Source organism: Pinus tabuliformis, chromosome X (genome assembly GCF_031772625.1).
Source record: "Pinus tabuliformis cultivar Carrire ecotype Pingquan chromosome X, CPIR1, whole genome shotgun sequence".
Taxonomy (NCBI): domain Eukaryota; kingdom Viridiplantae; phylum Streptophyta; class Pinopsida; order Pinales; family Pinaceae; genus Pinus; species Pinus tabuliformis.
In genome coordinates, this window is record NC_142308.1 from 1,157,545,003 (window position 1) to 1,157,558,510 (window position 13,508).

General features: G+C 34.9%; 1 protein-coding gene across 1 annotated transcript; it reads left to right on the forward strand.

Annotated features, from left to right (window-relative positions):
• Positions 1–5,966: 5,966 nt before the first annotated feature.
• On the forward strand, positions 5,967–6,955 carry LOC149144008 (uncharacterized). Its single transcript, XM_089452019.1, has 4 exons — positions 5,967–6,051; positions 6,134–6,451; positions 6,524–6,545; positions 6,590–6,955. The coding sequence occupies exons 1-4, from the start codon at positions 5,967–5,969 to the stop codon at positions 6,912–6,914; spliced, it is 750 nt and encodes a 249-aa protein (XP_089308145.1). The 3' UTR covers positions 6,915–6,955.
• Positions 6,956–13,508: the final 6,553 nt, after the last annotated feature.

Consider the following 13,508-nt stretch of genomic DNA (forward strand, 5'->3'; position numbering starts at 1 on the left):
GGTTCATCTTCGACCAGAATTGATTCAAGAATCAAGTGTTTTTACTATGGTAAATATGGTCACATTACTAAACATTGTTATAAAAAGAAGTGTGATGAAGGCAGACACAGACAAAAGAAGCATATAAGGCATTTTTCTGATGAATATCAAAATCATGACCTCAAATGGTTTGTTTCTAATTCTGCTCTTTATGCTAAGATGTATGAGGCTGAAACCTGGTTTATGGATTGTGGATCATCCACTCACATGACATGTAATAAGAACTAGTTTTAAAGTTTTAAAGATAATAGTAGTGGTGATAATATCTACCTTGGTGATGATAGAGCCTACCAGATTAAAGGGCATGGAGAAATTCCTGTGATATTGACTGATGGAAATATCAGGTGCATCCAGAATGTGATGTATGTACCAGGAATTAAAAATAATTTGATCTTTATCTCTATGATTGTAGATTAGAACTTGAATGTAGAGATTTTAAAACCTATTATGTCATAAAGGATTTGTTGGATAAACATAAATTGGTTACATCTGAAATATTAGTTGGAGGCATGTACAAGTTGAATGTTACAAGCATTCCACACCAAGATTTAACTTCAACAATGATGACAAAAGAGAATATTTGGTATCAAAGGTTTGGACATATCAATCTTCATGACTTATTACTGTTAGAAAAACAAGGTATGGGTAATGGACTCCTTGTTTTAAAAAATGCACATGTTGATTGTGAATGATCTGTGCTTGGAAAGATGCACATGGATGAATTTCCCTCAAGTTTAAGTACAAGAAAGAAAGGTATCCTCGAACTTGTGCACACTAATATATATGGATCGATGTAGACAAGATCATTAGGAGGAACATATTATTTTTTATGATTTGTAGATGATTGCACAAGATATACCTACATATATTTTATCAAAAAGAAAACCCATACTTTTGGATTTTTTAAATATTTTAGAATTATGGTTGAAAAACAAATAGGGAGGTCAACAAAATTGTTCGCTTAGATCAAGGGGGGAATACAAGCTTGGTAACTTCATCAAATATTGCAAGGACCATGGAATAATTCAACAGTTTACAATACCCCACACTCCACAACAAAACGGGGTTGTAGAGAGAAAGAACAAAACTTTGGTGGAGTGTGCAAGAAACATGTTGAAAGGTAAGAACCTATCTAATGGTTTTTGGGAAGGATCTATTAATATTGCAGTCTATTTAAAGTATAGTATTCCAACGAAGAACTTTGATCTTAAGACTCCATTCGAGGATTTATATGGTTTTAAGCTTGCAGTTAGTCATGTAAGGGTATATGTTTCGAAAGCTTTTGCACATATTCCTAAGGAGGATAGGAAGAAATTGCATGATAAGGCCATAAAATGCATATTTGTAGGGTATTGTTATGAGTTTAAAGCATACAAATTGTTTAATCCATCTACTCACAAGGTGTTTTTGAGCAGAGATGTTATATTCCATGAAAAAGTTGATGAAGGGAGTGTAGACAAAGGCTATGAGGAGAGGCACATGCCTTTGCTGATTGAAGACAACAATGAGAAAATTAAACACAACCATGTGTAGCAGCAACAACAAAAAGAAGAATCAAGTGATGTAGGTACAGTCAGTAATCCGAGTCCACTAAGGAGTGACCAAGACATATTTGAAGCAAGTCCTCTACCAAGGAGATTAGGTAGGCGGACTCAATTACCAGTAAGGTATAAAGACTATGCTCTAATACCATGTTAAAAATGGGAGCTGAAACTTATAATATGAAACTAGTAGCTCACATGTGAGTAAGCTACACCTGGAGACTGCCCAAGGATAAAAATCTCTATTCAATTAATCATAAAAATAATAAATATATAAGTTTACATCATTTTAGGGAGATCAGAACTAACTCTTAGAAAATAGAAACTAATCCTAACTTAGGAAATACGTATAACAAGAAAACAAGCTCCCCTTTCAATTCTCCATTAAGAAAAGAAGATTTCAAATCTAGTTGGTGTAGAGTCCAATGATGATTTGTAGCTAAATTTATTAACATTCTTGAGAACCACTAGGTGGTAGAAAAAGGTGTCTTGAGATACCTTCAAGGGACCATTGATTTTGGTATTAAGTACATTAATTCTTCTGATGTTAATTTGACAGGATTTTTAGATTTAGACTGGGCAAGAAACCTAGATAACAAAATATCCATAACATGTTATGCTTTCAATGTTGGGCTTGTGGTAATTTCTTCGCGCAACGAGAAGCAAAGTATTGTTTCCTTATCTTCTGTAGAAGAAGAGTATCAAGCAATGTGTGTAGACATCTGTGAGGAAATTTGGTTAAGGAGACTTCTCCATGATGCTGGAGAAGAACAAAAAAATGCTACAGTAATTAGATGTGACAAGCAAATATCAATCAAGCTGGAAAAACACCCCTGTGTTTGACAAAAACACAAAGCAAATTGATACTCATTTTCACTTCGTTAGAGAGAAGGTTCATTATAATTTTTTTTATTATTGAATATTGAAATACTTGAGATAATGCAACAAATATTTTTACCAAGCCCTTTAGGAGAATTAAATTTCAATGTTTAGGGAGATGTTAGGAGTACAAGTGAACACTTTGTCCATTAAGGGGGAGAGTTGAAAATAATGGAGAATATTCTATTATTGGAGAGAGTTTGTTTTCTTGTTGTACTTATGTCCTAGATTAGGATTAGTTCCACTTTTCTAGGAGCCAGTTTTAATCTCTCTAAAATGATGTAAACTTATATATTTTTGAATTTTACGATTAATTGAATAGAGCGTTCTCTTCTTGGTTAGTCCTTAGGTGCAACTTGGTCACCTGTGAGATGGTAGTTTTAGATTATAAGTTTCACCTCCCATTTTTAACATATTTCATTAAGGAACATTTACTAGATTAAATAAAGCAGGATCCATAAATGGATCCTAATTTTGAAATCCTTGCCACACAACGTAAATGTTGAATCTTTGTATACAAATTAGATGATTCTCAAAGCCCATGATTCTTGTTCCTTGTAGAATTAGCTCTACATTTGCATTGTAAGGAATCATTGCAACTCGAGTGTTGGAGTTGAGATTCATATTCAAATTTTCTAAGATTAGGGTTGTGTAATTCTATTCTTGGAGTAGTCTATTTGGAAAATATTTAGAGGAAACACAAATGGTATTGTAGTATGCTGCCTCAAGTAGAGTTGTCTGTGGATGAATGGAGGAGTATTGGTTATTCATGGATGCATAAAATCTTCCTCTAAAGTATCCTTTACAAATACTATTAGTCTGACAGTGCTGGAGATTCAAACTATCTAAAAAAACAAATGATGAAGATCGATTTCTTTTGGGATGTTTAAGGGATACTCTCCAAAGTTGAGAATTTGCAAGCCATTAGAAAATTTGGTTGCATATTATGTGTCTCTCATAACAGGAAGATGTGGAAAGATAATTGGCAGCTTGAAGGTTTGTACGATGTTTCATTCTAATATTAATGTACTTGTGGTGACAACTAAGGGTACACTTGTAGTTATGTATGGTCTGGCAACAATTATATACTTTCCCATGGGATGATTAGTTATCATAAGAATGATTTTTTTGAAAGTAAGAGGAGCCAAAACACAAATTCACACACAAAACAAACAAGTTGCGGATCTTCTTTTGATCACACCAAAACCTCACTATTACAATGAACCTGGTGAGGGGTATTTAAACCTTTTTGGACTAACTACTCACCAAAAATAACTCAACATGCACACACACTTAACTCAGTTAACTCACACTATAAATATGAACTTCACTTAACTCTTCATCCATCACTCGAATTGACTCAATTCTCAGTTAACTGACTCTCTAATTTTAGCCAACTTTGGCATGCGAGAGTAATTACAATTTCTAACACTCCCCCTTAATTATGACTATATCACTCAACATAACTCAAACATGACTTAACTTGACTCAATTATCACTCAAACATGCCTACTGGTCTATGTCTCAGCTAGGCTTATAATGACTCAGCACTTTCCCAATTTTTCATTTTCTTTTTCTCTTCTTCCAAATTTTAAATCCTCGAAATTGCTTCATTTTTTGTTGCAGGTTCTTGTTGTAGGCTCCATATTTCTTTACTTGCTCCTACTACATTTTTTCTTTGAATTTTCTTGGATTTGTGTTGAAAAACAATCTGATCTTGTCTACTACACCTTCCTCTTCAAATATTTGTTCAACCATGCATTGTTGCCATAACATTGCATCTTAAAATTGTCTTCTTTGCTCTTCTTCTTATGCTTCATATTCCTGACTTTCTTTTTGACAATTTTCTTGATAATATAATCTTTTCTCTTCTTGACTCCATTGCTAAAAAATGGTTTCAATGCATTCATCTTTGTCTTCAGAAACATCCATATCATTCTTTTCACTTCCATCATCAGATATTGCTACTTTTTTCGTGTAATCGGCACACTCAAGATGAGTATTCTCCATTTCATTCAATTCATTTATTCCAAGTGCTTATTTAAGAATCGCTTCAATTTGTTCTATTGGTTTCTGAATCCATTCTTTAATGAGCTTCAAATCTGCATCAAAGTTATTAACAACCTTGTTTTTAACTTTTACAACCATGCTATTCTGAACAACTGGATATTAAAAAATAATGGTAAAAACATCTTTATTATCCTCTTTAGTAAGAACTTCCTACTCTACCTCTTCCCTCTCTACCTTTTTTCAACTTCACTAAAACTATCTTCCACCATTATGTGGTCGGTGGATATTCTTATCAAAAATCTTCAATCACTTTACCTTATTCTTGATTATCAGCTGCTACTAGATCACATACTACTTCATACTAGAGAACATAAGTATGATTGGTTAAAAAAATCAGAATATGAAAGGGAAATTTGCATTAAGATTTTAATTGTGTATATATCATAGAAAACCCTTAATATGGTGAAATACGGTAAGAAAATTAAAAGTAACATGGCATTATAAATACATTGCTCAATTAAAAAAATCATTTGTAAGGATCTGTAGTAGATAACTAACTACTTTGAACTGGTTGAGATGACTATATAAGGCATGTGTTGCTCACCACTCTGTAAAAATACCAAATCTCTTTTGTTAATCTAACAATTATAACGAGAGAAAGGAAAAATAAAGTACTTGTACATATATATGTTCATATATAAAGAGAATGCAATACCATTATGTATTATATGAGAAAGAGAGATGTAATGATTGTACTAATCGTTTCCAAAATTTTAACACATATTCCCTTATTATTGAGTACTACACTTTGTAGATTGGTAAGAAATAAAAATAGTAGGGAGCATATAAAAATTGTTATAGTTCCAAGTACAATAATGTAATAACAAGTTTAAATCTATATATGAAACTAGTATGGAAGAGAGAAAGACTCTTTATACCATCCTAAGCTCGTGGTTGAAGTGGTTAAAGTATATAATAACCGAATAGGTGAATCGATTTGTAGATACAAATGTAACAATATAATAAGAACCATTTAATAAAGGTTGTTGCAGGAATTTCAAAAAAGGTAATATAAACTCGTAATAAACAAATTATTGATTGCATATGGTATTGATTTAAACTTAAACTTCAACAAAGTGGATATAAATGGTGGGAGTGGTTATTATAAGAAGGTAATAAAACTATTTGTGAAAAACTAAAATATCTATTGGTGTATAAGTTGGAATTGCTTTAAATTTGAAATGGACTTAGAGGAATTACATTTATATACGAAGTGTTATTATAGTATATTACTCCTCTTGATGTAAAAGTGGAATATGAGGTATAGTTGGAGAGAAATATTGTAAATAAGCTCATTAGAAATTAATATGTAAACAAACAAGGGCAGCTGCGACACAGCGAGTCCCTGCATCAAGTTGAGCCTGTTTAGGAAGTGATCGAATGATTGGGTAGCGACACCCAGAGTTTTGGACTTCACATCTGCAGGCTTTGGTGTCAATGTCTTCACAAGAAAGAGAATTCCATGTGGTAATCGCATCTATAATTTCCAGTTTTAATGAAGCCGATATTGATATATGGAGCGGTATGAAGTGCAACGACACTTGTATTAGGCGTCTCCTGGTGAAGCATTTAAGGCTGAAAGGTTACAACGCGGCATTGTGCAGTGTTAAATGGCCTACAGTCGACAAAATCCCTGGAAGCAGATTCTAAAGATCGTTTGATAATCGACACGGATTTTCGATTGCACTGTTCAGTGTTAAATCTGCAGGCTTTGGTGTCAATGTCTTCACAAGAAAGAGAATTCCATGTGGTAATCGCATCTATAATTTCCAGTTTTAATGAAGCCGATATTGATATATGGAGCGGTATGAAGTGCAACGGCACTTGTATTAGGCGTCTCCTGGTGAAGCATTTAAGGCTGAAAGGTTACAACGCGGCACTGTGCAGTGTTAAATGGCCTACAGTCGACAAAATCCCTGGAAGCAGATTCTAAAGATCGTTTGATAATCGACACGGATTTTCGATTGCACTGTGCAGTGTTAAATGGCCTACAGTCGACAAAATCCCTGGAGGGGAGTATGAATACATTGACATTTTATTCTCTGAAGCAGATTCTAAAGATCGTTTGATAATCGACACGGATTTTCGATTGCAGTTCAAAATAGCAAGGCCCGTTTCTCAGTATCAAGAAGTTCTGCCTTTGGCAAATTAGAACAGATATTGAAGTTCATGGCAGAGGCTGCCAAATCTTCATTGAAGCAAAGCTTCAATCATGTTCCGCCCTGGAGAACTTTGAAATACATGCGCGCAAAATGGTTCTCTCCTTTTACAAGAATTACATGTTTCGATGATTTATCGATATCAAATGCGAAATCTTGCACGACGAGCGTGGCGCACGAATGCAGAGATCATTTGCAGCATCTCAAGGCATCGTTAACAGTGTGAAGACATGCAGGCGAGCGGCCATTAACAGGTTTAATATTTCTTTGAGACATTCAAAATTTTGAACAGGTTTCGAAGTCAGGAACTTTTGTTTTTATACACAAATTGACCTTTTATGTAGTAAACTAGGTGTTCTGGCGCCGTTGGCGTGTTTGCTTTGTGAGCAGCAATGCTAAGGAACCAGGCCCATATGACCTAGCGTGCTGTTCTCTGGCCTGAATGTGCAAATCCTAGAGGCATTGATTTCTAATGGCCGACTAATGAAAATACTCTAAAGGCTAACTAGAGTTTATGGCACGTAAGGTTTTTAGGACGGACTCAAAACGGAAGAAATGACAGTCAAAGCCGAGTTTTTCACCCTATTATGCAAAGAGTCCTGCTTGAGCACTTGATATTCTGCAAAATCTACACCATTCTCATATACTCAGGATACGATATAGCCATCAGAATACTCAAAGATTTAATCCTTGATTTTCTCAAAGGTTTTCCACGATGGGTGCTTTAGTAAACTTAAAATGTATGAAAAGTGTCGCATCAAATTTGGTGCGCATATAAAACAAGTATAAAAATGTGGAACCGGTCATCACCACCTTTATCTATTGACTTAGATATGTTAAATTCTTTGTTGCTAGAAGAACATTCAATAGGCGAGTTCCAACTTATGTGTTTCTAAAAATATTAACCATTTTCTTTTCAAGGTTTTAGCCTTGTAATATTATATGTTGAAACATTATATTCATTAACATAAGATGTAGATATACGACAAGTCTTTTATGAATAAAAACATAATGACCTTGCATATGCCAAAAATTCTTTATAGGAAGATAATTTCTTTTCAAGGTTTTAGCCTTGTAATATTATATGTTGAAACATTATATTCATTAACATAAGATGTAGATATACGACAAGTCTTTTATGAATAAAAACATAATTGCCTTGCATATGCCAAAAATTATTTATAGGAAGATAACAATAACTTTAATAGGCTACCCTAGTTAGATTCTATGCTTCGTAATAAATTGAAAAATGCTAAGAAATCTGCCCCGAACAAGTCTAAAAAAAGCAAATTCTTTCTAAAATGCATGCTGGATTATACATCCACAGGTAAACACTGCCACGCTTGATTTAATAAAATGGAAACTGCATTAAAAAGGCAACGAAAATGACGGCACGAGCACGGTGAAATCGTTGGAGTGTGAGAGACCATATTGAAGGTTATTGGATCCAAATATGCCCAGGTTTTAAAAATTTTACTTCGGCGACAATTGACTTGACGAAATATAACAGGAAAAAATATTAGTAGGAAAGAAACGATGCTAAAAATATATATAGTACATACATTATATGTCCAAAACTATAACCGTAAATTTATTTTATTTTTGATTCTTTACTCCAGTCCAGATATCTGTCTCGGAAGACCACTTTATCTCTCCGTTACCACGTGCATTGCATGCAAGCCATGTGCTTGTGTGTAAAACATATGCTGGGTAACGCAGGCGTCATAGCGAAACCTGACACAGTAGATCAACGCTCTGACGCAACAGGGAGGTGAGGGGCTCGGGCTCATTCTCTGTGGCAGCGAGGAACCCACTCTACTAGTCCCTACCTGCACTGGTTCACTCTTTCATGATTATTTCATAAACTGAGCCGAATCCTCCATTTCCAATCTCTTTACTGAATCCACCCGTGGCTATCTCTATGGTCTCGTAAGTCAATATTGTAGGAAGGCCCGTCAGATTCTGCAGATATTCTGTGTCGAATTCATGGGCACCTTCATTCTGTTTCCGAGCAGATCGTTCTCTCAGGTTTCTGAGCAGAAAGGAGGCAAATAGGCCGCCATGGATTCGGTGGACAATATATGCATATGGTGCAATTTCCTTGGCTGCGAACTACAAGACAAAGATGCTCACTAGAAAAAGCAGGCCCAACACCAAGGGACTGAAGAAGAGTAAGAATAAGCTGAAATAGCCAAATCAGAGCAGCATTCAGATGCCGAAGTGCCAAATTTCACACCAGACGACGCTGTGCTGAAGGAGACTGCCAATTTGAGCCAGAAATTGGAAGTCTGCAACAGACTAATAGGCCGAGCCGGGCGGTTTATCAGAGAAAAGAACGTGGAGTTAGAAGCCAAGAACGCTAGGTTTGAAGAATTAGAGGAATTCCTTAGCAGGGAACATAAATTCAAGGAAGAGTTGAGAAACTAGCCTGGAGTTCTTGGATTAGTGTATGAGCTGCAAGCAATTACAGTTGAATAATTGCTAGGGGATTCTTGAATTAATAATTCCGATGGATGCCTCCGGCAATTCACGGCCGGAAATGAGTTCTCCACTAAACTGTGCGCAGAAACATCTACGATGGCCCAAACGCGTGCCCGAAACTGCTGGCAGAACCTTAAGAAATAGAACTCTCTAACTGGACCGAGCGGTGATAGAACATGGAGCTCCATATGCATCTGTTACCAACATTCCAAAGTTGGTAAGCTCTAGAAAAAGTAAAATTACTTTAAGAATTTCTGATTCAAAACTAAAATATTGCAAATCTAATTCCCTGAAATTAGATAATGGGCATTAGATATTTTAGAGCAAGCACTTCATTTCCCTCTGTATCAATCTAATTAGATATTCTAGAGCATGGACTTCAAATATCAATCTAATTACATAAGCATGCATGCACTTCATTTCCCTTTGTATCAAATCAATACGCTAACATACCAATTGGAGTTGGCCGTTCCTCGTACCCTTCGCACCATTGCGTAAGACCTCCAATGTCGTGGCTGTGGAAACAATGGATGGGAACATTTCTGCATAACGTTTCTGAGTACAAAATTTCAGTTAGTTCAGCACTAATTAATTAATTGTGTACAGCACCAGTAATTACAAATCAGTAGAGAATATCTCGATTTTTTTTCATTCAATGCTTGTAGCTTACTGCTTGAAATTGATTTTATTTATGTCAAATTAAATTCTACTTGGCGCAAAAATTGTAATTTACATTTTCAGTGAATGCTTTAGTTTACTGTTTTTTTGTCAAATTAAGTGCTGCATTGCATGGACTGATAGATTAAGCAGCCGAACATATGCAAGTATTGGAATTTAGTTTTTCATTGATATTTTACTGTTTAAAATTGATTTTATTGAGATGCATTTGAGAATTCTAAATTAAGACACCCACAACTATGCCAATTAAGTACGGTACCCTAAGGCTGCAGATTTACAGAGTAACTATTGTTGTGGGTGGTACTATACCTGCACGCCATTAGAATGAACAGCCAGCTGCATTTCAGGTCGTCTATATCTAGCGTACTTGGCGTTAGAACCTGTAAAAACAGTAAAACATATCATAAACCACGCAGCTGATTCTCTGAAAAATGTATGCAGGATTTAAATTGATTTACCTGAATGGCCGACGAGGCGGAGATATGGAGATCGTTGTCAATGGAGGAGAGATCCCGCCACAGCCGAGACAGTCTCAGAAATGGCCGACGAGGCGGAGATATGGAGATCGTTGTCAATGGAGGAGAGATCGTTGTCAATGGAGGAGAAGCAGAAGAAAATGGTGAGCAGCGGAATACTAGAAGGCACAATGAGCAAAATACCTGTTACATGCCCACAAAAAGCATAGATGTGGTGGCAGGCGTACATGTAACGGTGGCGCATGAGCTTGCAGGTGTACGGTGCTACATGAGGTGGCAAGCATACATACAGCGTGCTGTAGCAGGGTACATATGCTATTGTATTATAGCAGTGGTATTAATCTCTAACATTAAACGCTAGAAAATTAATGCTAGTGCAAACATAGCATTACTTCATGCACGAGTGAACAACTTGTTGTAATTACTTGTACTCCTCCGATCTTTTTCCTAAGTTTTGAGCTGTATGCCTCGATTTGAGGCCAAATAAGATGGTGAAAGCATGAACTTTGGATTATTAGAATAGTAAAATTACATGACCGTAAGAACTTTGGTTTAAAAGTGGCAGGGAACCGGTAAACTAATGCTAAGTCCGCGCCTAACGATTACTATAGTCCCTGCCGGATGCCAGATGGCAGGGACTAATAAGGTGCAATTGGATAAAAAGTATTTAGTAAGTCTTATGGGTTGATAAGTCGGTGCATGAGGGACCATTGAGAAACATAACGGCACAATAACCTTATAACTATTATTCCATACATTATATGGTTCAGAGGGAAATATTGGTATAATATTAAATGTGCTAACAACAATGGGGATGCTCTGAAATTAATATGTAAACAAATATGGTGCAATTGGATAAAATGTATTTAGTAAGTCTTATGGGTTCATAAGTCGTTGCACGAGAGACCATTGAGAAACATAATGGCACAATAACCTTATAATTATTATTTCCCTACATTGTATGGTTTAGAGGGAAATATTGGTATAATATTAAATGTGCTAACAAGAATGGGGATGCTCTGAAAGAAAGGAAGTAATTAAAATTAAGTGAGTTGCATTCAAATACAAAACCGCTCACTGAAAATCATTTATAGATAAATAGGAATTGTAAATATTTATGAGGTTTAATATATGGGCAAAAAAGAATATAGTTATCAGTTTACCCAAAATACATGTATTGCGGAATAATATATAAATACAAGGCTTTAAATTATGAATAGAGAGTGCAGAGCTTTATTATGTACAAACTATTTCCAAACTGAATTATTCACACATACTCTCGAGATTTAAGGGTCGATATTAAAGTACATGCAACCATATAAGAGTGGTTTTGAACCTTAGAACTAGTAATATGCTCCATGTTTAGTCTATATATACTTTAAAGTCCAATGAACTAAATATCTGAATAAGTTAAAAATTATGGTGTAGAGCGTGGCCATTGTGATTTTTACCAGAGAAACCATGTGGAACTAGGTAACTCTGTGTTACAAAATAGTTACCACCATAAATATTCTTGTAAAAACCAACAATGTATTGGTAAGGTAAGATAGTGGCTAAGAGAAAATTAATCACCCAAATAACAAAGAAAATAAAATAATTGAAGACCTTAAAAGAAAATGACATTGATAAGGATATTTTGGTTGCGAAGAGACCATAAAATCATGAAAATAATTGAAAATAGTGTTTAAAAAATTCATAAAACATCATTTTTACGTAAAATGGGTAAGTGTGAATTGATCAAGTCTAGAATCAAGAGTGAAAATATAAAATTTCTAGAAAGGAAATTAGAGTGGTCCTTAGAAGGACAAAGAATCCTTGATTTCGAATAGATCTAAAGAGAGAATTTGTCGTTAGATCTATATGGGATTATAGATTAGTTTTTTTTTTCATTGGAAATTTCATTAATTGGTTTATTTTATTGCCCATAATGAAAAGAATTGTGTTTTATGAGATCAAAATGACTAGAAGAGTGGTTGATTGAATGGTACTTAACTGAAGGTTGATTGGAGTGAGGCAACTAAATAAACAGGGAATGCTAATTGAATTCCCTCGAGCGGCCTAGTTGATGGTATATAACTATGAAGGGAAAAATCTCTAAACTTAATTTTTTTTAATTGATGTATTATTTTAAAAATAAATTATGACAATATATATTGAATTGATGAAGACATTCATACTAACATAATGTGTGTCATGACAACCGATGAGCATAGGAATGTAAGGGGAAGAGATCATGTGGCTATACATGGAAGCAAAACACATATAAACTTTATCAACAACATGCAATGAAGGGAAAACTGGAAGCTCAATGGAGTGATTTAAAGGAAAATATTAGATGATGTGTAGAAGGAATGTTGTAGGTTTGTGATTGTACAACTCTTGTCATTTGGACCGCCGATTTTTTGTATAGTCATCTTGTTTTTATTAACTTTTCCACGTGTTTCGAATTGTTGACTCTTGGTTTTTGCACTAAAATAAAGTAGTAAAGCACCAAATGTGGACATGGTAATGTCCACTAGTGGTAGAGAAAGTGGTAAAAGTGGTTGAAAAAGGAGGGTATCCTTAACTCTATTTATGCATGAGTAACACATATTTAATACTATGATATCAAGATAACTACATAGAATGTTTCCTAGTATGACATGTCACTGGTTGTGACTCATAACTAGAAGAAAGGTAAGTAATTAACCCTCTAATTATTATTGTCATTATGTAAATGACATGAAAGGAAATTGTGAATTTCATATCTTGAATTTTACAGTAAAAACATTGGATGGGGTCCATGTCACTTGGCATAGCCACCTGGATAAATGTATAAAAGGATGTATTGTTATTATTGATGTGCTATATTGATGTTACTAACCTTTGTTGGGTGCATGTTTTTTTCCCTTGTTGGGTGTATGTTGATGACCCTTTCTGGGGTGCATGAATGAAAAATGATAGAACCCATTTAATGGAGCCATCACACAAAGTAAGGTGTAGTGGAAGCACTTAATCCCTAAGGAGACCACCTAAGAAATGGAGGATAAAATGCATGAAGCATTTCCTACCTTATTAAAGAAGAAATAGGAACTCGGAAACACTAATGAGGGTGTTTATTTTCAGAGGGGGAAGATGTGATACCCCTGCGCTCTAATTTTTAAAGAGATAATTATTTTAGATTACTGTGATTTTTATTTGATCCT

Coding starts and splice junctions, on each gene's coding strand:
- LOC149144008 (XM_089452019.1), top strand. CDS start 5,967: ATGTCTTCACAAGAAAGAGAATTCCATGTGGTAATCGCATCTATAATT. Junction 6,052..6,133: donor CGATATTGATATATGGAGCG/GTATGAAGTGCA, acceptor GGCATTGTGCAG/TGTTAAATGGCCTACAGTCG. Junction 6,452..6,523: donor AGTCGACAAAATCCCTGGAA/GCAGATTCTAAA, acceptor AATGGCCTACAG/TCGACAAAATCCCTGGAGGG.